The 25321-nt window shown below is 41.3% G+C and overlaps 1 protein-coding gene across 1 annotated transcript in view; it reads left to right on the forward strand.

The window, feature by feature from the left end:
• Nucleotides 1–20653, forward strand: part of SMPDL3A (sphingomyelin phosphodiesterase acid like 3A) — a 43107-nt gene extending 22454 nt beyond the window's left edge. The window contains exons 5-8 of the mRNA XM_040429091.1: nucleotides 1081–1259; nucleotides 10031–10211; nucleotides 15389–15513; nucleotides 20058–20653. Coding sequence (XP_040285025.1) covers nucleotides 1081–1259; nucleotides 10031–10211; nucleotides 15389–15513; nucleotides 20058–20357 — 785 coding nt within the window. The 3' untranslated portion in view covers nucleotides 20358–20653. The remainder of the gene's footprint in view (nucleotides 1–1080; nucleotides 1260–10030; nucleotides 10212–15388; nucleotides 15514–20057) is intronic.
• The last annotated feature ends 4668 nt before the right edge of the window (nucleotides 20654–25321 follow it).

Consider the following 25321-nt stretch of genomic DNA (forward strand, 5'->3'; position numbering starts at 1 on the left):
ATCCCTGATTTACAGTTCTCCACAACTTTATATCTGACCTGTCTGGCGTGTTCCTTGTTTTTCATGATATTCTCTTATAAACCACTGAGGCCTTCACAGAACTGTAGTTATACTGAGAATAAATTATACACAGGTGAACTCTATTTACTAATTAGGTGACTTCTGAAGGCAGTTGGTCACACTGGATTTTATGTAGGGGTATCAGAGTATAGCTGTCTGAATACAAATGCACACCATACCTTCCAGATTTTTATTTATTAAAAATTTTCAAAACCATGTATCACTTTTTTTCACTTCACAAATACTTGTTACCTTTTGATGGTCTATCACATAAAATCTTAATAAAATACATTTAAGTTTGTGGGTGTAACATGACAAAATGTGGAAAATTTCAAGGGGTAGGAATACTTTTTCAAGGCACTGTAGGTTACATTTACATATAATTGTCCCTCTATGAAATTGTACTAGAGTATACAGTATGTGTAAGACACAGACATTAGATAGTTTGCCCAAGGGACCAATGAGATCCTTGGTACAGCTTTGTGGAATATTTTAGCACTATAAGGTACAGAAAATAAATTGTAATAAGTTTAAAATGTTACAATATAACCTCAAATAATCCCTCTATTGTCCTCTAAAAGTAATCATCTACATAAGGGTACACTGAAACTAGAATTCTGTTGAACCTTAAAAATCATAGTACATATTTCAAATATTTCAATAGAGGTTAAAGGGGTTGTCCCATTAAGATAACATCTCCTATCCATAGAAGGGTGGCCCGTGCTTCCCCATTTGAGTAGAATGACAGTCATACTTGCACACTCCTGCTCCACATGGTTGTTCCTATAGAGTTGAATCAAGCAGTAGACATGCATGCGTGTTTGCAGCTAAAGTGGGATCATGAGCCCCGTTCTGCAGAACCCCAGTGGTGGACCCCTGTGATCAGACACTTATACCCTATCCTGTGGATAGGGAATAAGATGTCTTAATGGAAAAACCCCTTTAAAAATTTGCCATTAAATTCTATATAGAATTTCTCAGTTTGTTTAACCAGAACATATTTTCCATTTTCTGTTGCAGGCGGGTACTATTCTCAGATCTTTAAATCAAATGGCACATCACATCCTCTTAGGATCATCAGTTTAAACACCAACTTGTACTATAGTCCAAATAAAGTGACGTTCAATATGACAGACCCAGCTGATCAGTTTCAGTGGCTGGAGGAAACATTGAAACTTTCTCGCCAAAACAACGAAAAGGTAACAAATTAGTGGGCATGATAGTTAACACCACACAGTATAGTGTCTTAGTTATGATGGGCTGTACCTGTTCAGGAACAGCTTTGGATCGGTCATTTGTTAATTTAGCAAACCCATTTAAGGATACTTAACTAATGACCAAATTTCAATGCTTCTTACAATTGATCACAGATTTATATTTCTTATTTAATTATTAGGGTATGAGCACATAGTTTGGTCGTGTTGTAGTTGCGATGAGGCTGTGCTGTGGTGGAATACCGGTCAGCTGAAAGAGCCACAGTAGGCTCTAATTAAACAAATAAGGACCGCACTGTTTAGTTGGTCTGTATTGTTAATGGCTGTGTGGTTATGTGGGTGTCACACAGTAAATCGATAATACAGATCCACAAAACAGTGTAGTCCTAATTAGTTTACTTGGAGCCCGCTGTAACTCACACTTCCATGCAGTAACCACCTGCAGCACTGCTGCATTGCAACCGTGACGTGTACTCTAAGAATACTTAAATGCACTAAAAATTTTAAACCTTTTTGAAAATAGTTCTAGAATACACTTGGCTATTAGTACCTAGGTGGGTACTCACACGTTCACACAGGATGACACTGCTACTGAAGTCATGAAAATCAGCAGTGGGTTTAACTGAAATCTGCAGTATCAAAAAACCTGCAGTGAAACCTGCAGAAGCATAAATGGACATGTGCGGATTGAAAACCCAAAGCGCAAGCCACTTTACGCTGTGTGTTGATTGAGAAAGGACAGGGTAGGGACAGTGTAAGATGCAAACTTTATGTTTGTTTGTTTGTGTGTATAGAGACCCTCATCTTCACCGCTTTATGTACTATATTTCTAATAATTTAACAATTGGGAGTCAAGAAGTACAATAGCTCAGGTCCTTACATGGAACTTGCTAGACAGTAGAAAGCTGATTTTAAGGTTGCATTGCCCCACCCTAAACCTATTGGACCCCTGCACAGGTTGCATATATGATGTGTCTACCATTGTCCATAATATCATACTGCATGATATGAGGTTTGGATATTCAGGGCTTTGTGCTCTGTTCACACTTACTGAATAGAATAGAAACAAACTTCTCTGTGAATGACTACATCATGAGCTTGTTGGAATTCCAGTATCATGCAATCAAGTACTTCTTTTTCCATAGTACAGCATTGGCTTTATAAGTCAAAGAATTATTTGCCCTTTGGTGTCTATCTAATAGGCTTTATGTTGGAGAAAAACTGAAAATGTAACATAAAAATTGCACTGGCTCTTATATGTAGGGCTCCTTCCCTACAAGCCATAACTTGAAATTGTCACACGTCAGTGTCTTGCTCAGCGATTTACTTTAGATACTGTGAAAAGCAGAACAGGTGAACATTTTTACTATTGGTTTTAGCCCATAATCACTGATGGAAATCACTGACCAAGACCTAATAATTCACATTTTGAGCATTTGAGTATGTTAAAGCTGCTCTTTCAAATTATTCTGTGGGTTTGAGTCTCCATCTAGTGGCTAGTTTGCAGGCATAAAACTAGACTTGTGGATTTGGATAACTGTCGTAAGGTATAAACAACTGGTTCTTGATTAACTGAGTAAAATACTATATATATTTTTCCTAATGCTCCATTGACATAGTTTCAGAGTTACATAGTTAATACGGTTGAAAAAAGACATAGGTCCTTCAAGTTCAACCAAGGGATAGGTGGGGATGTGAACCCCAGAAGGAAGTGAGACTTTTAAGAATTCATCTAACCCCTTTTTAAAACTGTCCACTATTCCTGCTGTGACCACTTCTTGAGGAAGTCTATTCCACAGATTCACAGTTCTTACTATAAAGTAGGTATAATTTAATAAAAGTAATAACAGATCACAGCAGTCGATCTTGATCCAAGGTTGCTTTTTTATTGCTGAGTACGTAAAAGTCAAGCGGCAGTACGTGTGTTAACGTTTTCGGCACGCAGGCCTTCATCAGACACTAAAAGTGCAATACAATAAATACAATCATATAAGAAACACTGAAAATAACAAAACGAAAGAAAACAATGACTGACGTAACACTGAGAATAACTGATAATGCCGAAAATAACACCGAAAATGACATGTTCGAAATAGATTTAGGCTCCTTTCACATCACCGTTTCTCCTTTCCGTTCTCCGGCTCCGTTGAGGAGCAGGAGAAATGAAAGGACGGATTCTGCAGATAACTGAGACCTAACTGAGCGTAACGGAGCCTAAAGACTCCATAGACTATAATGGGGTCCGTTCTGTGTCCGCTCAGAACATGATTTTTGAGCGGAGACGAAAGTCCTGCATGCAATGTAACAAAGTGGGAAAAAAGTGGAAGGAATGGCAAAATAAGGAATAGAGGGACATGGAAGAGATAGTGAAGGAAAACAAGAGAGACACAGGGTAGGGATAGCAGGTGAGAGAAAGTGGAATAAAACTAGAGGAGGAAATAAGGGACAAGAACTCAGAAAAAAGAAAGAGAAGCTAAAAAGGGCAGATATTGTAACAGTAAATAATCAGAACACTACTAAAGGATACTCTTTTGCGGCACACGGTCCCAACAGTGGTCAGGGGGCCTAAAAACTGAAGAAATAAGTATATCATTATATTTTTTATACAAGACCATAATCCTTGATACAAATCATAACAAATATATGTACAAATGAGTGAATTAAAGAAGATTTTGTATCTCATACTCCCTATTCATACCTTTGGGGGTAAGACTCTGTAATGTATGTATCCAGTAGGCTTCCCTAAGTTTGAGTGTTTTTGATCTGTTACCACCCATTCTTGGAGGGGGGATTTGTTCTATGACCTGGAATTTGAGTTGGGCTATGGAATGTCTCGCTTCATAAAAATAAGATATTACCTCATTAAATGTCCATGTGGTTTAGTGTATGTAGGAGAAACCTCCCAAAGGGTAAAAGAGAGAATCTGCCAACACAAATCCACTATTAGACACCAAAACCTACTTTTGCCGATTCCTTTTCATTTTCACAAAGCGAGACATTCCCCCTCCAAAAAGGGGTGGTAATAGATCAAAAACACTTAAACTTAGGGAAGCCTACTGGTGTATACAGGTGTATTTCGACTTACCGGACGAGCAAGTGGCCGATTACCAGAAAGTAAAGGGTGAGATCCTGGCGAGGATGGGGGTGAATGTGTTGGTCATGGCCCAGCGGGTGCATCAGTTTAACCCGGCTGAGCCCGCAAGACCCCAGTATTATGCGTTATTTCACCTTTTGCAAAAATGGCTACAACTGGATGTACTGAGTCCCACTGCTATGCTGGACCGTATTTTAACTGATATGTTTTGGAGGGCTTTGCCATACCCTCTTCAGCTTTGGATTGGCCAGGCATCTCCTGTTAATGCCCTTGAGATGGTGGACCTGGTTGAACGATATGAGGCTACCAGGAAACTAAGGGGGGGCTCTTTCGGGAAGGGGGAAGTTAAACCCCGACAATCCCCACCCCAGACCTGGAAACTGGAGCCAAAAAAGCCCGCCCTGGAGATAACCACTGTTGACCTGGCCCCGATGATCTGTTGGCGGTGTCATGAGCCTGGTCACGTAAGGTTCGACTGTCCCCATATGGGTGCACCCATGGACACTAACTATGGTCGCTATATGCCAGGAAGCTATGTGCAACAGGTACCAGGGAGTCTCTAGATAATAATAACCTGTGCCAGGTGGAAGTGGGAGACACTTCAGCAGTGGCTCTGCTGGACTCGAGGAGTCTGGTGACCCTGGTAAGGGCTACCCTATTGTGACCCGCTGAGTTTACTGGCTGGAAAGTCGAGGTAATGTGCATACATGGTGACTTAAAAGACTACCCCACCGCTCTGGTGTCTTTAACCACGGTTGCCGGCAGAAGGATTCCTGAAGTGGCCGTCGCCACAAATCCACACTCTGAACTAATAATAGGAAGAGACTTCCCTTGTTTCCTGGAACTGTGGCCAGCTATGAGACTTATAGATAAGTGGTTGGCTCACACCTAGTGGCTATGACGGGTGCTGCTAACTCAACTTGGGTGCCCGACCCAAAATATAGTAAAAATAGAAGAAAAAAGGGAGTGAACACTCACAACACTCGGACCATAGGATATCAGGATCAATTTGATATTTATTGGGACCTATCTGTGGCATTAACACTGAGTTTTCCACCCCCTATCAGTATATATTTTACACATTGGCACCAATTTTTTTTTTTTTTTTAGTGTATAATTTTATGTGTATGTTATTGTTTTATTGGATCTAAATAGGTCCCAATAAATATCAAATTGATCCTGATATCCTATGGTCCGAGTGTTGTGAGTCCTCATCCCTTTTTTCTTCTATTTCCAGAAATGAGACTTACCGGTCCCCAAGAGTCAGGGATAACCCCAATAGATTGGCTTTGCTCAGGTGGGAGGACAGAACCCTGGGAACCTGAGGCCAAAGCGTGGATGAGGGGGGAACAACCCCGCTGAATGTTATGGTTGGGGAGGTGGAGGACTTACCGCCAGGCCCTGAATTGGCAGACTTGAATATCTCTGGTGATAATTTCGGTACAGCACAACATTGGGACCCGACATTATGCCGAGCCTGGGAGAATGTATTAATGATCGATGGGGAACCACAACAACCGGGGGCCGAGTCGATATTTCCGTATTTTGCTGTTCTCCATGATTTGCTGTATTGGGTCAACCAACTATGGGGTGAGAATGTTGAACAGTTGGTGGTGCCCAAGGCTTATCACAAACTGGTACTAGATCTAGCGCAACAACATGTTCTCGAGGGCCATCTGGGGTTGCAGAAAACACAGGACCGTATACTACAGCGGTTTTACTGGCCCAGTGTGTTTAGAGAGGTGGAAGAGTTTTGTAAGTATTGCCTGACCTACCAGATAACTAGCCCCTAGCCCCATTTCCATAGTCCTTTAGTACCTCTCCCGATCATCGAGGTCCTGTTTGAAAGAATCGCTATGGATCTCATAGGATCAGTACCAAAGTCCGCTAGAGGGCACCAACAGATTTTAGTCGTCCTAGACTACGCTACCCGGAGGTGGTGACACTACGGCATTCATCGACCAAACTCATAGCTAAAGAGTTAATTGAAATGTTTTCCTGCGTAGGACTACCCAAAGATGTTTTGACGGACCAAGGGACCAAGGGTTCATGTCCAAGGTTATGAGGGAACTGTGCAAATTGCTGCACATAAAACAGTTACGGACGTCCGTTTACCATCAGCAAACGAACGGGCTGGTAGAAAGGTTTAACCAAACCTTAAAAAATATGTTAAAAAGAGTGGTGTCCAAAGATGGAAGGGACTGGGACCTCCTTCTGCCCTATCTCATGTTCCCTCTACTGGGTTCTCGCCCATAGAACTGCTATATGGCAGACATCCTCGCAGGCTGTTGGACATAGCCAAGGAGGCATGGGAACAACAGTCTACTCCGTATAAAAGTGTTATTGAATACATCAACCAGATGCAAGACTGGATAGAGACTGTGTTGCCCCTGGTTCGGGAACATATGGAGGCGGCTCAGCGAGCCCAGAGTCAAATCTATAACCGGCAGGCTTGAGTCCGGAGTTTTAACCCGGTTGATCTGGTCTTGGTTATGGTACCGACAGTGGACAGTAAGTTTTTAGCTAGGTGGCAGGGGCCCTACGAGCTAATAGAGAAATTTGGAGATGTAAATTACAAGGTACACCAGCCAGGGCACCGAAAGCCGGAGCAGGTCTACCATGTTAATCTACTTAAAACCTTGGAAGGATAGGGAGACCTGCGCTGAGGACAGACCGTGATCGGTTTATCTAGGGGAAAAGGTTTCGGCCCCTTTGTCTGCTGCATGGGAAGCGATTGCCAGAATAAGAATTGCTTACAGCCTCTCCTCTAAACAGGCTCAGAAAGCCAGGGAGTTTGTTAGTCGGAACACGGATGTGTTCTCGGAACTCCTTTGACGCACTTCCATAATCCAGCATGATATTGTCACCGAGTCCCAGGCAAAAGGCTCGGCAAAAAGCCATCTCAGAGGAAGTGCAGCTTATGCTGTGGCTGGATGTCATCGATGAGTCTAAAAGTGAGTTGGACCGCCCAATAGTTCTAATACCCAAGCCAGACGGGACATTACGGTTCTGTAACGATTTTCGTAAATTAAATGAAATTTCTAAATTTGATGCGTATCCCATGCCCCCGGTGGATGAGCTAATCGAGCGGTTAGGACAGGCAAGGTATTTCTCTGTCCTAAACCTCTCAAAAGGGTATTGGCAAGTGCCCTTAATGGAGGCAGCCAAATAAAAAACTGCCTTCATCCCCCCTGAGGGGCTGTATCAGTATAAGGTGTTACCCTTTGGCCTTCATGGCTCCCCTGCCACGTTTCAATGACTAATGGACATTGTGCTTCGTCCCCATCGTAGGTACAAAAACAGCTTACCTGGACAATATTGTGATTCATAGTACCGACTGGGAGAGTCACCTGCCCAAGGTGCAGGCCATAGTGGACTTCCTTTGGAAGGCCGGACTAACCTCTAACCCCAAAAAATATGCGCTAGGGTTAGAGGAGACTAAATACCTAGGGTATGTCATTAGGCACGGACTCATCAAACCCCAATTGAACAAAATAGAGGCGATACGGAACTTGCCCCGACCTATCACCACTAGGCAAGTAAAGTCATTCCTGGAACTGGTGGGCTATTACATGAGTTTTTTCCCCCACTTTGCTACTTGAGCCGCACCATTGACGGAACTCTTGAAGGGACGAAAATCAGTGATGGTTCGCTGGGATGATTGGGCGGAGGAGGCTTTTTCCACTTTGTGTGGGTCACTGGTTTTGGTGACACCCGACTTTAAGAGGGAGTTTGTGGTGAAGACGGATGCCTCAGAAGTAGGCCTTGGTTCTGTACTGTCTCAGGAAGTCAACGAGGAGGAGCATCCTATTGTCTTCTTAAGCCGCAAGCTCACCCCAGCCGAGACTAGGTACAGTATAGTGGAGAGAGAGTGCCTGGCTATCAAGTGGGCACTCAAGTCTCACCGCTACTATTTGTTGGGGAGACAGTTCCCCCTGGTGACCGACCACTCCCCTCTCAAGTGGATGAGCCAGGCCAAAGAGAGAAATGCCCGGGTCACCAGATGGTTCTTATCCTTACAGAACTTTAGGTTCTCGGTAGAACATAGAGCAGGCTGGTTGCAGGGAAACTCGGATGCCCTGTCCCGGGTGCACCCCCTCAAGGTTGAACAAAGGGGGGGGGGTATGTAACACAGTTAAGGGAGTTGTATAGGGAGGCAGGTATTTTCCTCCCAGTGTGTGCTGCTGGACTGATTAGCGGCCAGGTGGGGTCAAACACCGGACTGGATCTCATGTGCCCTTCCGGGTTTTGGCAACACCTAGCTGCCTTTAAAAGACAGCTGGGTTCAGCAGAGACTAGCTCTGTATTTGCATCTGAGACCCGTGTGAGGGGAAACAGGCCGCCTAAAGCCTGTTCATGGACTCTTTGAGGCAGAACTGAACTAACACCAAAACCACAAGGTGGCTTTTGTGTTAAATGTGACCTTTTGTTTACGAACTTGCCAAGAGTCTGAATAAACACGGAACTGTTTGATTTAAGAACTGGTTGGTGCCTCTATACTGCGTCCGCTTATCCTGTTTACCAGAGCGAATCCCCACAATATATATATATATATATATATATATATATTAGTGTACTACTACTGTAGGGCTCTGTATGTATTAATAGTATTAATAGTGCTCCATTTCTCACTAGAGAGCTCTACTTATAATTATGGTGCTCTGACTATTGGACTATATGTGTAATGACCAGGCTCCACCAGCCTACACTGTAGGGCTGTACATAAAATGATAGTGTTCCATATTTGTCTATAGAACTGCTCATAAGGATTGGGGAGATTAGTCCTATAGTCTTAAAGGAGAATTACATTGTATTTTTCCATTGGCCCCACTTACTACCAATGACCCTGCCTACTGTCAGTCTGGATCTATCTACAATATGAGGCCACTTTTAGATAGTTTTTTTTTTTTTCCCAGAGCCACTTTAAAAATTCACAATTCACCCCTGTTGCACATTGTAGCATATACATAAACAAGTGTAAAATAAAAAAGTATAAAATAAAAAAGTTTTGTTGAAATCAGCGGCCAGTGGAATAATAGGGGTGGTCATATTCATACCATACACTCAAAGTTCGTCATATAACACCATCAGTTAGGAGAGTATTTGCACACTGCCTCTCTGGTGGCCGGGACCATGGTAGTGCACGTAGGAACTCATGCACAGAAGCTCCCATCCTGATGCAGTTGTGGCCGTAACCCTGGAAACGAGCAGTGTATAATGTGGTGAAAATGAAACAAGCCAGCAAAGTAGACAATATGGAGAAGCGCAATACATTAGTAGGTGCCTTGTAGTATCTTTCTCTACATGATAAATGCCATTTGCTGAAGTGAGACAACCACTTAAATTTGATATCTTTAATTAGTTTGCTAAGATATTGAGATTGGTGCCTATGGTCTGTCAGCTCTAATTTGCTTAAATTGTACTGAAGGTCTGATTGAACTTTGTTGAAATCTCTTTTCAATTTAGCAGCCTCTTTTATAAGAGCCGGCCTGACCACAGGCTTGTGTGCTACCCATTCTGCTAGTGGAGGTAAAATAAACGTGAAGTACATACATGCTACAATTAAATACTTTTGTTCAATTGATATTAATAATGCTAATAATATGAACTTTATTATTAAATGTATTTTCTACATAATTAATAATAATATTTATTTTCATAGGCGTACGTCATTGCTCATGTTCCGATTGGATATCTTCCATTTACTCTATACACATCGGCAATGGAATACAAATTCAATGAGAAACTGGTGAAAATATTCCGCACTTACAATGATGTTATTGCCGGACAGTTTTATGGGCATACACACCGTGATAGTTTCATGGTTGTTTTAGATGAAAAGGGTAAGATTATTCATAACAGTTTGTTAAGCTAAGACATTTTGAGAAATGATCAAGAAAGAGGAAAATACTGGGGGAGATTTATCAAACTGGTGTAAAACAGAATGGCTTAGTTGCCCATAGCAACCAATCAGATTCCACCTTTCATTTTCCACAGTTCATTTGGAAAATAAAGGTGAAATCTGATTGGTTGCTATGGGCAACTAAGGCAGTTCTACTTTACAACAGTTTGGTAAATCTCCCCTACTGTTCTTATACAAAGAATAAAGTCACATTAAAACAGGGTAGTACCAATGTGTTTAACCTTCACTCATCTTCCAGAATCCTGTAGCTCATCCTTTCCTGCAAGTAAATTGCCTGTAGGGGTTTTTTACACTTCATTTTGCAGTGTCCATCTGAGGTATTCTTCTGGAGGATTTTCCAACATATATTTACCACATATGGTGCAAAGAACTAGAGACCAGGACTCCAATACAAGGAGACTTTTTTGTATTTAAAATTTGTATTACTTTATTTAGATTCCATTAAAGGGGTTGTCAGGGTTCAGAGCTGAACCCGGACATAACTCCCTCTTCATCTCTCTGGCCCCCCAATATAAGCATCAGAGCATTGCTCTCCAGGTCTATATAAACTCTGGGGAGTAACACAGTAGGTTCTGTACCTCTATGATTTATTAGGCTGTTTGGCAGCCTATTGGTAAACCCTTTTGTGCAGCTATGTGGAGTTACTTATTTTTCTGCGAGTCACGTTAAGAATATATTGGCAATCATACACATTAAACATTGTCCCCAATCTTCTGTCCCTACACTGCCTTTCAAGTATTACACAAACAACGGGTTATTGAATATTTTAGTTTTAAGTATTAAAAGTTAACCATTAATGGTGGTGGCTCTGTGATTTGAAAGAGTAGGAAGCAAATTCTCAAACATTCAACCCTGCCTTTCAAGACCCTTATGGAAAACACAACAAGCTGTTATCCGAACAGGAAACATCCACCCATTGCATGCAGTGATGAAAAACTACTGTGATACTGAGCAATAGTGTTGATCACGAATATTCAAATAGCGGATTTTTATCTCAAATATCGCAACTTCGAGAATTTGCGAATATTTCAAATATAGTGCTATATATTCTTTATAGCGAATATTCGTCATTTTTTCCCATCAGAACACATGATTCCTCCCTGCTTCTTGCTTGTGGGCCAATGAGTCATTGGCCCACAAGCAACTTAAGCAGGGAGGAATCATGACTTTAGATGGGAAAAATTACGAATATTCCAAAAAACTTATATATAGCACTATATTGAATATATTTGTTTTTTAGAATATTCGTCTTCTTTTTTTTTCAATCTGTACAGTTGTTCCACTTCGGCATACTCCTCCCCGACAAGCGTCCCCGTCACCATGGGAACGCCTGGGATTTAGAATATACCATGGGATCTGAGTTTTCACGATGGTAACGGGGACTCTTGTCGGGGAGGAGTATGCCAAAGTGGAACAGCTGTACAGATTGAAAAAAATAAAAATAAATATATTCGATATAGTGCTATATATTTCTTTTTTAGAATAATCGTAATATTCTAAAATAAAAATATATAGCAATATGGCGAATATTCAAAAAAAAACGAATGTAGAGCAATTTAGCTAATATAGTGCTGTAATCTTCTTTGTCTAAAAGTTGTAGTTTTTTTCTCATCTCAAGTTCAGATTGGAAAAAAATTACGACTATTAAAAAAAAGATTATAGCACTATATTTGTTAAATTGCTCTATATTTATTTTTGTTTTTTTGAATATTCGCTATATTGCTATATATTCTTGTTTTTGAATATTATGAATATTCAGAAAAACGAATATAGCACTATATTAGCAATATTGCTCTATTTATTCGTTTTTTAGAATATTCGTAATTTTTTTCCATCTGAAGTCATGATTCCTACCTGCTTAAGTAACTTAAGCAGGGAGGAATCATGACTTCAGATGGAAAAAAATTACGAATATTGTAAAAATAGAAATATAGCACTATATTCAATATAGTGGTATATATTTGTTTTTTAGAATATTCGTCATTTTTTTCCATCTGAAGTCATGATTCCTCCCTGCTTAAGTTTCTTGACAAGCAACTTAAGCAGGGCGGAATCATAACTTAAAATGGAAAAAAAATTACGAATAGTTTAAAAAAACAAATATATAGCACTATATTGAATATAGTGCTATATTTTTTTTTTTGACCCACGCCTGTATTGATTGCGTAATATTTGCATATTACGCAATCATTACCTTGACGATTTTTCGAGTAAAAAAATTTAGAATATAACATATTCGAATTCGCGAATATTCAACGAATATTCTACAAAATATTTGCGAAATATCGCGAATTCGAATATGACCCCTGCTGCTCATCACTACTGATCAACTCACTAACATGGAAGGCACCAAAAAAACGCCAGATCAAAATAAACTGTGGACAACAAACACTCGTAACCCGACACACAAATCTGCGTGCGGCAAATCCAAAATCAAAGCCAACAATTCAAAAGAAACGGGACGTTGACCACCAAAGGAAGTCATAGACCTCCTGTATCCTCTCAAAACCTAGCCTACCAATAATTCCTTAGTGACATTGAGGATACCTAACAATGAACCAATAGGCTGAACCCGCCCCCCTCTTAGAAATATTCTTACCCGACATACATTTTTCAAAACCCAAGCTGATGAAGAACAATAAGGCACCAAATCCCTTATTCATCCCATCATGACCTACTTTCCACAGAAAACCAACCAGTCCCTCCAAACAAACTGATAAGAATGCCTTGTTACAGCACTCAACACAGAACCCATTAGCTCAAATGTTACCTGCATGCCAGCCTCAAAAGAATATGCAGGCAAAGAATCCTATGCTGCTCTGTATCCCGCGCCAACATGTTAAACCAGTTCCACTGCAACTGAGACAAAGAATCAGCAATGGATTCCGAGACCGGGAACAAGGCGTGCACACATCCATGCAATGAGCTCCAAACTCTGCAGGACAAAATGCTGCAGCAAATTAACCACAGGAGGTGAAGAGGCAGAGACATTGTTGATGGGTTAAACTACAGACAAATTGTCACAACAAAACCAAACTAACTTACTTCGAAAATGCGGACCCCAAACCTTCACAGCAGCTACAGTACAATGGTTAACAGTTCCAAAATAGTCAGGTTACACACAACCAGAAACCTGCCATTTGGCTGGCCAAACTCCAGCCATCCACGCACCCTAAATGTTTGTGCCAAAACCATGTGCCCTAGACGCATCAATGAATAACTTTAGGTCCACGCTGTCTTCCCATTCCACCCTTTACACCAACCTACCATAGAGCGAATACAAAAAGGTCAACCAAACTCGAAGATCTGCCTTGTGGTCTGTGTTTAAACGAATTAACCCATTGGCATAATGTGGCAGGCAAAATTCAGCTTGCCCACCAATAATTGAAGCTAGAGCAAGCGAACCTTCCGCACCACCAAAAAAGTGTGCAAACTCCCGCATATCATTCAGTTTATAAGCCGGCAAACAGAATTCCATGGCGACAAAATCCAACTCTATGCCAAAATAGGAAAGTACAATACTGGACCCAACAGTATTTTCTGGGGCCAAGGGAACACCAAATAAGTGAGCCACCTGTTCCACAGTGTGAAGCAGCCCAGAACAATGGGAAGATGCAGTTGGACCCAGACACAAAAATTGTCCAGGTAATGCAAACTGCAAACTCCTGTTGCACCTCCCATTCAAAAACAGTGCTGAATGCCTCAAAATATAAACAGGAAATGGAGCACTCCATAGGCAGATATAGATCAACATAAAAATAAGCATCCCAAATGCAACCCAGTAGGTGAAAGCTACCTGGGTGCTCCGACAATAGCCAAAATTCTGACTTGATGTCAGTCTTGGCCATGAATGCTCCAGGCACACATTAACGGACCCAATCCACAATGAAACATAAACAACAGAACTTAATTCTGGCCCAATACCTTCATTCACCAAATAACCAGTGGGGTAGGACAAATGGTGGATTAAACAAAATCAGTTGCCCAGGCTGACTTGAGACAGGATCTGGAACAGCCAAAATGCCTGACTGAGGATGCAACTCCACGAACGGACTTTCCCCGCTTACAGACTGGTCACATCTTCAAAGTTTTCTCCACAGCAACAATTGCATGGCCAGCAGGGCGGACATCACCTGACCTATCACACAGTGCAGGAGAACTGAATTCAAGGATGCTGACAGCAGAAGTTTCTCTTTGTCGTCCCCTAGCGCGATAATGAGGAATTGTCACCTCCCGTGCACTGGAGTCAATAGGAAGTGGAGCTAGATTTCGACTTGGCACATCTTCAGTTCTGCCATGGGCTCTGGCAGACGATGCAGGCCCCTGGTGCCTGGAATAAGGCTCCATATGCTGGGATGCCCCTCATTCTGGTTGGTAGAAGGATGCTACTGCTACAGGGGAGGAGGAAGGGGCTGAGCGTTTGGACTCTCTTCCCCCTTCAGGAACTCCCAGCCACACCTACGGATTCTTCCGGCCACTGGAAGATGCTTGTGGTGCACTTCCTGATGGAACCAGAGGGTCCACAGAGGGGCTTCTAGCACAGCGGAAGCAGAGGGGAATATCAGGGTTAAGCGGATTTGACTGATGCCCTTGGCATGAAGAAGGACGAGACAGTTTTTCAGCAGAGACATTGTTCCCCTCATCCATGGCTGCATGAGCCAAGAGACCCCATGCTGAGCTGCTACCTATCGTTCACCCACCAGGAAGTCACATAGTCCCCTTGCTGATCCGACCTTTTCTAACCTACTACTCCCCCCCAGCCAATCACTGAACCTCAAGCTGTAACTGGCCACTCAAGCTAGACCAATTAACCCCTTTGCTCACCCTGCTCCCCTACAAACCCCTGTCATGTCGGTCCTGTGCTATGTGCTTCTCACTTGGCCCTCTCTGTATAGGCGTATTGTAGCCCCTTAGGCTCCCATTCTAACACATATTTTGAGGTGCATATTATTTTGTGCAGTAAGTAAAAAGGAGCAAAATATCAATGCATAAGTGCTTAATGAAGGCCAAAAGGGCCAATATTTTAATGCTAAACAAATCTGGACCATTTCCAATGACTGTCATAACTCAATATTTAAATATTAAATTATGTTTCAGATAAGCCTGTTGGATCTGCATTTGTTGCTCCAGCTGTAACACCCATTAAGTCCTCCTCAGAGAAGGAGTCAAATAACCCTGGATTTCGCTTGTATCAATACGATACTAATAGCTACAGCTTAAAGGTAAGAGGTAAATATATGCTATATGGGCAAACAAATTAGACCACTACTCTTACTTCATAAAAGGGGTTGTCCCATCTTGGTCTTTCATAGCCAAATAGGAATAAGGCTACTTTCACACTGCCGTTTTGGTTTCCGTTTGTGAGATTCGTTTCAGGGCTCTCACAAGCGGTCCAAAACTGATCAGTTTTGCCCTAATCCATTCTGAATGGATAAGTATCCGCTCAGAAGGCATCAGTTTGGCTCCGTTCCGCCTCCATTCCGCTTTGGAGGCGGACACCAAAACGCTGCTTTTTGGTGTCCGTCTGACAAAACGGAGCCAAACGTTTTCACTGACATAATATGGCACAACAGAAAACAGATCCGTCCCCCATTGACTTTCAATTGTGTTCAAGACCGATCCGTTTTGGCAATGTTAAAGATAATACAAATGGATCTGTTTTGAACGGATGCAGACGGTTGTATTATCTGAACTGATCCGTCTGTGCAGATCCATGACGGATCCGCACCAAACGACAGTGTGAAAGTAGCCTAATATACATTAAAGAGGACCTTTCACCAGAATAAAGTATGTAAACTGACTATACAGACGTGTAGAGCGGCGCCCAGGGATCCCCCTGCACTTACTATTATCCCCGGGCGCCGCTCCGTTCTCCGGTTATAGCCTCCGGTATAGTCATAGTTAGGCTCCACCCAGTAGAACCTGCCGCGGTCTCCTTCTCCTATGCTGTAGCGCTGGCCAATCGCAGCGCTCAGCTCATAGCCTGGCTATGAGCTGAGCGCTGCGATTGGCCAGCGCTACAGCATAGGAGAAAGAGACGCCTGCAGGTTCCCCTGGGTGGAGCCTAACTACGAACATACCGGAGGCTATAACCGGAGAACGGAGCGGCGCCCGGGGATAATAGTAAGTGCAGGGGGATCCCTGGGCGCCGCTCTACACGTCTGTATAGTCAGTTTACATACTTTATTCTGGTGAAAGGTCTTCTTTAAGCACCCTCCCAGCTGGCCGAAGTTACAAAAATGGCCAGCACTGCGCTGTTTTCCTAACTTCCATAGCTAACTAACTTCATATAAAAAATATGGCAAATACAGGGCTGGCTACGTATTTCTGATGAAACACATCCTTACTCATTACTCAAGCTGTGCTGTTTCCTTAACTCCCAAGCAGCCAGTCGGTGTGATGGAGAGGTGGCCAGAGTTACAGGAGTTACGGAAACAGCACTGCTTGCCTTTCAAGACCCATAACTTTTTTCTTTTCTGTTCATATAGTGCTTATTTTTTGCTGGACAAGTTTAATTTTGAAATTTTTTTTACCTTTATATCTTGTATTGAAAAATGGGAAAAATTCTTTGTGGGGTGAAATTGAAAAAAAAATTAGAAAAATTTTGCTATGTTTTTTCGGGTTTTGTTTTACAACATTCAATGTGCAGTAAAAATGGAATGGCAACTTTACTCTGTAGGTCAGTACAATTATGGCGAATCCACATTTATACAGTTTTAATTTTGTTTTACTACTAAATATGCACAGTACAGTATATACACACCAGCCTAGTCCTCAGTTTCTCCAGCAATGTTCTCTGATGTTCTGGTACTCCTGCATCTGTTTACAAACAGTAGCAATAATGTGCCTGCATTTGTCACATAACTGCGGCAGCCAATCATTGTCTTTAGCTGTATACCGCTTATGTTATGGGTGTTTATTTTAAGCAATTGTAGGAATTGGCCGAGAATTTTAATAATCTTGGCCAGTTTAAATGTTAACTACTGATTTACTGTCCTTTAGTCCTGCAGGTATTAGATATTTTGACCATAAATAATATAAAATAATTGAACCAGAAGTATACAGAGTTGGTTATTAAAACATAACCTAAAGGGGTTGTGCCAGAATTGTCAGATGGCTGCGGGTCCCACCTCTGGGACACGCTTCTATATCCAGAACTGGTGTAAGTGAAAGAGCACACTGTGCAAGAGCAGCCACCCTCCATTCAGTTCTATGGGAGTTCCAAAATTAGCTGAGTCAAATGTCTCTGCTATTTCCAGCAGTCGCATAGAGTTGGCCGTGCATGTGCAGAGTGCCATCCATTCAACTCTATGAGGGTACTGAAAACAGCCAAGTGCACTTGCTCGGCTATTTTCAGAACTCCCATAGAAGTGAAAGGAGAGACGTGAACATGCACAGAGTGCTCTCAATAACTTTGGGGGAGGCCTGTTTGGTAAATAGGAGTGGATACCAGAGGTGGGATCTTCAACTATTTGACATTGGTTTGGTGCCATATCATGGCGATATGCAACCATTGTATGAGATGACACCCTTTCATTTAGAAATGTAACGTTACAAGGTAAAAACAAATGCCCAATAATTTACTTTGCAATAAATAAGCAAAAAAATAAATTTTTCGCCCTATAAGACACATTTTTCCCCCTCTAAAGTGGGGTGAAAATTATACTGCGTCTTATAGGACAAATACAGGAAGGGGGGGGGGGCAGTTGAATGGCCGGTGCTTTGCATGTTGCTGATACATCGCAGGCTGTACTGCATGAGGACATCAGTCTGCGATGTACCGGACATTGATCCTGGCATGTACAGTACCTACTGAGGAAGAGGGAAGAGTCTGGCACTTTTATGGCGGGACATCAACAACCACGATCCTCCTAGGACCTGTCCCAGCCTCCCGGAGCCCCCTAAATGCATACCAGACTGCACCCATCTCTATGGGAATGCCCTATTGCTAGAACGTAGTGTCGGATTAGAGGTTTTGCTAGAATGTAGTGTCCCATTTGAGGTTGTGCTAGAATGTAGTGTCAGATCTGAGGTTTTGCTAGATAGAATGTAGTGTCGGACATGAGGTTTTGCTAGAAAGTAGTGTTGTATCTGAGGTTTTGCGATAGCATAAACACGATCCTCTTTCTGCGATGCAGGGCTCTTAAATTCTATATTGTGTGCACTCAGCAGCACAGCAGGTATCCCCCCAGAACAAAAGTGATTAGCCTGCCTGAAAATAAAGGAAGGTAAAAACATATGGTATGTGCCAGGCAGCCAGCAAGATTGGGGTTAATATGACTCATTAACCCCAATATTGCCACTGCCATGTTTTAAACATGAATGGGGGTCACTTATTTTTAATGTCAGGCTGGGCACAGGCTTTTGGAGTGGACCTTATGTGCCTCACATTAATAGTAAGTGACCGTACCTTCTCAAATAATGGGCAGCGTGGGGTTAATGTGAGTTACAGAATACAGGCCACTTATTATTAATGTGAGGCACAATGATGGAAGTCAAAATTCATAAGACTGTGCCGATAACATTAATAGCAAGTGACTGTTCATGTACCTCATGCTTTAACCCCATGTTGCCCATTATTAACCCACCTTTTTAAAAAAAATTTTTTTTTTCCTATTTTCACCCTCTAAAACCTAGGTGCGCCTTATGGGCCGGAGCGTCTTAGAGGGCGAAAAATATGGTAAATAAAAAAATCTGCTATTTACACTAAGTCCTTAATATTCCTTAACTTTTTTATATTTACATGTACGGAGCTGTGTGGAGGCTCATTTTGCTGTAGGGTAATCTGTAGTTTTTATTGCTGCCATTTAGAAGTCTGTTTGACTTTTAATTCAATTTTTTTAGGTAAAAGTGTAACGATGAAAACACTGCAAATAGGCTAAATAGTTTGGGCATTTTGAAATGCAGTGGTGCGTCTGATCTCTATTTTTTATTGTTTATTTTTATTACGAAAAATAAGGGGTGGTTTGAATTCTTATATTTTCAAATTTTTGTGAATGTTTAAAAAGTTTTTGGTTATTTTTTTTCCTTTACTTTTTTAATGTCCCCCTAAGGGGCTTGAATATGCAATCTTCAAATCGCTTCTGCCTTACACTGCAATGAATTAAAATTGCATTGTATGGCAGATTCATGATTTTCTTCTGCAGTCCTGCCACCTGCAGGCCTCCATAAGAAGTACAGCTGTAATAGCAAGGAACTCTTCAGAGAGACTAATACTATTAACACAAATGCTCCCAGGTAAAGCCGCCTCAGATGCAGTGGTCACAATTAACCACATTTTTCTGTGGCTGGCATTATTGCAGACATTGGCCCTGGGTGTCTGCTGTGGGAAACAGCAGGCACCCTGTGGCTATGTCTATCTTTAAGGAAATAATATCCGCCATAATTGTACACTATCTCAGGTAATAGGGTTCACTTACAGGTTCACCTCCCACCTATCCCTATGGCTGAAACAAATCCGGCAGGAAGTGCAGTGCTGAATCTCTCATTCATCATATGAAAGAAATTATACATATGTAAGGATCTGCAGGATTTCTGTAAATGTTCAGAAGTCTTTCCTAACCTCCATTTATGATAGAAACGAGTGGAGTGGAGGGAGTAGGGGGATGCAGCTGCAGCTTCATGCTCATTGTTCAAGAGAAACAGCTTCAGGCAGGAGCAGAAAGAGGGCAGAACCTATCTCTTCATAGCATGCTTCCTAGTTTTTAAACCACTAACATTTTAACAATAAGTTTTACATTTCCAATAATGTTTTTGTTTGTTTTAGGACCTTTGGCATTACTACTTGAATCTTACTGATGCAAACCTAAGGAAAGAAGCCTTGTGGAAGCTTGAATATATCATGACTGCAGAGTACAACATAAAGGATCTACAGCCTGAAAGTTTGAAAGAACTTGTTTTAAGATTCCGAAAGCCACAAAGTGTTGACTTCCAGAAGTATTACAAGAATTACCTAGTGAACTTTGATAGCCCTGATGGTTGTGATACTGTATGCAAAGACAGACAAGTTTGTGCAATTCAATACGTTGATGGCTCTTCCTACCTAGACTGCCTTTTAGACTCATAATAAATAGGACGGTATACAAGACTCCTCAAATTTTTTATAGAGTTACAGTTACAGTACATTGTGCTGTACTGTATCTCAAAAGACAGTGTTCACATTGCTGAGAAAGTCAATTTGTCTTACCTGCCAGAACTCAGAAAGAGAGGAATCATAATTTGGCAAAAATATTTTTAGAATTAATATATATTATTTAACAGCAAAGAGTCAAGGGAATCAAAGAATCAAGTAATTTTATGTATAGGAAAAGTTGTGTTAAATTGGAAGAAAATGTAAATTAATAAACAAGGGGAAAAAGAAGACACCTCTCACTTTTTCTTTAATATAATAATATACTGTCATAGATAACATGTAGGGGCTTACTGATGTCTTTATGTATAAGGCAGCTAATATTTGTAGATGTGATAGGAAATGATATTGCTAGGTTCTCAATGTAATAGAATTTCCTTGTAAGTGCTGGCAGAAGAGGTTGCAATTTCAGATTTCATAAACAGAGTTGGGGTCTGCACTACTCAATCACAATTGAGTCGGTGGTAGCGAAATGACCCGGTAGTCAGTTCATCAAGTTAAAGAAGATTGCTGCATTCGAGTGATATGTTGTAAATAAGGATATAAATATTTTTTTTTACTTTACAAAGATTTGTAGATTTTAAGCCCTCCTGGGTAGGATTCTTTCCTTCTCTATACTAGGCAGTTAATAATTTAATGCTTATTGTACTTCTTTTCATTTATATTATGTATGTATACCCCCTTAATAGATATACAGTGCCCTATGGCATTTAAACATAAATAATAATAATTGGAGTAAACCGGTGTTATGTTCAGCAGATGCAAACCTGCTGTCTCACATGACCAACTCCCTCAGAGGGCGATGCCTAAGTACACCCCTCGTTCTTCACAATACCTCTGATGGTAAGGATAGACTTTCCTGAGGGATGTACTAGGTGCTACCTCTGAAGAGGGTTGGGACACGAGGGGACCGTGACCTGGGTGTGAATCCACTGGACTGACCTCCGGGTGGTACAGAACACCCAGAGGGTGCTGGAATGACAGAGGCTGATCAGGCGGTGGGGAAGAAAGGTCACAACACTAGGTCCAAGGTCAGGGGCAGGCGGCAGTATAGTGAAGTCTGTAACAGGGTCCGAAGTCAGGGCAGGTGGCGAAGTAGCAAGATCCATAGGCAAGATACAAGGTCAAAGGGCAGGTGGCAGTCAAGCAGAGTCCGTTAAACAATATCCAAGGTTTGGTACACAGAAATGACAAGAAACAGTAACACCTTTGCTCAAAACTAGGGACTAGATTAAGTTAAGAACCTAATTGCTCAGGCGCCTTCCTGTAAAAGGAGGCACCTTTAAATACACATTGCAGACACCAACCATAGGCTGGGGAAGATAGAGAGTGTGATGCCTCACAAAAGGAGTAGAGACATGCGTGCATGCCCTATATACACTATAGAACTCTGAAGTGAAGCGCTGCATGCTGTCAGGGGAAGGAAGAGCCAGCACAGAGTGCCAATATCATAGTTAAGATACCTGCTGCCCGCTCTGTCAGCACAGCACACGGCAGCAGGAGGGAGTGAGGGAGCCCAGCGCGTGCCTGCATGTAGGAACAGAAGCGCAGGCATGAAGTGCCAGGTTTACAATCTGCTTTGGTTCTGTTGGACTCTGCAGTAGTGGAGGGGTTAGTAAAAGTATCTGTACTTAAGTATGATCCTCATTTTAAGCATTTGGGTATAACAATTAGTGTTGGGCGCAAATATTCAAATTGCGAGTATTAATCGTGAATATCGGCACTTCGAGAATTTGTGAATATTTAGAATATAGTGATATATATTTGTATTTTAGAATATTCTAGATTTTTTTCATCTGAACCCATGATCCCTCCCTGCTTCTTGCTTGTAGGCCAATGAGAAGGCTGCAATGTCTTTGTCTGAGTTTAGCAACATCCCTAGCAACCAATGGGAAAGTTGCCTACCCCTTACTATATAAGAACCTCCCCAGCAGCCATTTTCTACAGTTTTTTAAAGTTCTGGAAGAGACAGCAGTGTCATTACTGTGCTCTTTGCTTTCCACTCATTACATTAGATAGATAGCTAGATAGCTTATATATATATATATATATATATATATACAGATAGTTATTGGGAGATAGTCAGTGTAGGTTATATCCCGATGCAGTGTAGCTGTTGCAGTGCATTGTGTTAGGTAGTGTGATAGGTTCTGCTGTCCATACATACATGCTACAGACATAGTGCTGTAATGTCACAACAATACATAGTGCACTAATCAGTAATATGTAGTCAGACCTGCTAAAATGTGAAGTTTAACATATTGCGCCAAAATACTCACATCATTAGTGCCGATTAGTGCAATCGCGAAAATATTGGCGCACTCTATCTGCATATAAAGCCATTTTTAATGTTCTGCAATGCCAACCATTTTCTCCATTCTCAGGAAACTTCTAACAGCTTGGAAAATGTAGCAAAAGTGACCCACGCCTGTATTGCAAGCGTATTACATGAATATTACATTTCTTTTTTTCGCAATCAAGAAAATAATCGCAAATTCTCGAATTTGCGAATATATGACGAATATTCTGCATAATTTTTGTGAAATATTGAAAATTCTAATATTGCCCCTGCCGCTTATTACTAATAATCTCCTCTTAGGTGGACAGCTTTGTCGAACTTAATGTGAAACTAATAAAAGGGTGTCAAGCCAAGATTAAAACATGGAATGAGGAGATAAGGAGTAGGAGGAGAAAGCAAAGCTATTAAATATTTTTTATTTCCACTGTATTCACTGAAGAAAATAAACTGTCAGATGAAATGCAGAATGTAAAAGTAAATTTCCAATTAAAAGTGCCCTGTCTGACTCAGGAAGAAGTACAGCATACAGCAGTGTCTTAAAAAGATTAAAATAGACAAATCGCCGGGACAAGATGGCATACACCCAGTATCCTAAGAGAATTGAGTAATGTTATAGCCAGACCCTTATTTCTGATATTTAAGGACTCTATACTGACAGGTAGTGCTCAACAGGATTGGCGCATAGCAAATTTGGTGCCAATATTCAAAAAGGGTCCAAAAACAGAGCCCTGGAAACTATAGGCCGGTAAGTTTAACATCTGTCGTGGGTAAACTGTTTGAAGGTTTTCTAAGAGATGCTATCTTGGAGTACCTCAATGAAAATAAGCAAATAATGGCCAATCCCTCATGAAGCCATGATAATATGGCATGTCAAACTAATATAATCAGTTTCTATGAAGAGGTAAGTTCTAGACTTGACAGCGGCGAATCAATGGATGTCGTATATCTGGACTTCTCCAAAGCATTTAACACTGTACCGCATAAAAGGTTAGTATATAAAATCAGAATACTTGGACTGGGAGAAAACGTCTGTATGTGGGTAAGTAACCGGCTCAGTGATAGAAAACAGAGGGTGGTTATTAACGGTACACTCTCAGATTGGGTGACTGTCACTAGTGGGGTACCATAGGGGTCAGTATTGGGCCATATTCTATTCAATATATTTATTAAATATCTTTTAGAAGGCTTGCACAGTAAAATATAATTTTTTTCAGATGACGCTAAACTGTGTAAAGTAATTACCACAGAAGAGGACAATATACGTCTGCAAATGGATCTGGATAGATTGGAGGCTTGGGCAGAGAAGTGGCAGATTAGGTTTAACACTGATAAATGTAAGGTTATGCACATGGGAAGGAATAATGCAAGTCACCAGTACATACTAAATATTAAAACACTGGGTAACACTGACATGGAAAAAGACCTAGGAATTTTGGTGAACCGCAAACTAAGCTGTAGAAACCAGTGTCAGGCAGCTGCTGCCAAGGCCAATATGATAATGGTTTGCATCAAAATGGGCATAGAGGCTCGTGATGAGAACATAGTCCTGTCACTTTACAAATCACTAGTCAGACCACACATGGAGTATTGTGTACAGTTCTTGGCTCCTGTGAACAAGGCAGACATAGCAGAGCTGGAGAGGGTTCAGAGGAGGGCAACTAAAGTAATAACTGGAATGGGGCAACTACAGTACCCTGAAAGATTATCAACATTAGGGTTATTCACTTTAGAAAAAAGATGACTAAGGGGAGATCTATTAACTACTGTATGTATAAATATATCAGGGGTCAGTACAAATATCTCTCCCATCATCTATTTATCTCCAGGACTGTGACTGTGACGAGGGGACATCCTCTGCGTCTGGAGAAAAGAAGCTTTGTACACAAACATAAAAGAGGATTCTTCACAGTAAGAGCAGTGAGACTATGGAACTCTCTGCCTGAGGAGGTGGTGATGGTGAGTTCACAAAAAGAGTTCAAGAGGGGCCTGGATGTATTTCTGGAGCATAATAATATTACAGGCTATAGCTAATAGAGAGGGGTCTTTGATCCAGGAAGTTATTCTGATTGCCTGATTGGAGTCGGAAAGGAATTTGTTTCCCCTAAAGTGGGGAAAATTGGCTTCTACCTCACAGTTTTTTTTTTGCCTTCCTCTGGATCAACTTGCAGGATAACAGGCCGAACTGGATGGACAAATGTCTTTTTTCAGCCTTATAAACTATGTTACTATGTTACTATGAGTAAGCTCCCCTTTCCAGTGTTCCTAGAATTAGCTTCTTTAAGATAATTATTTTCCCCATATTTAATTTGGCTTTATATGGCATCATGATAGGATATTTAAAGAGTTATTCTGTTTTTAATGATTACATTTGTTTAGAGATTAGGGTTTTAAATAGTGTTGAGCGAATATCGCCACTTCGAGAATTTGCGAATATTTAGAATATAGGGCTATATATTCGTATTCACGAATAGTGTTGATCGCGAATATTCTAATCGCAAATTTATTGCAAATTTATGCGAATATCGGCACTTAGCAACATCCATGGCAACCAATAGGAAAGTTGCTTACCCCTTACTGTTGATCGCAAATTTTCTAATCGCAA

This window comes from Bufo bufo, chromosome 4 (assembly GCF_905171765.1).
Source record: "Bufo bufo chromosome 4, aBufBuf1.1, whole genome shotgun sequence".
In the NCBI taxonomy this organism is placed as follows: Eukaryota; Metazoa; Chordata; class Amphibia; order Anura; family Bufonidae; genus Bufo; species Bufo bufo.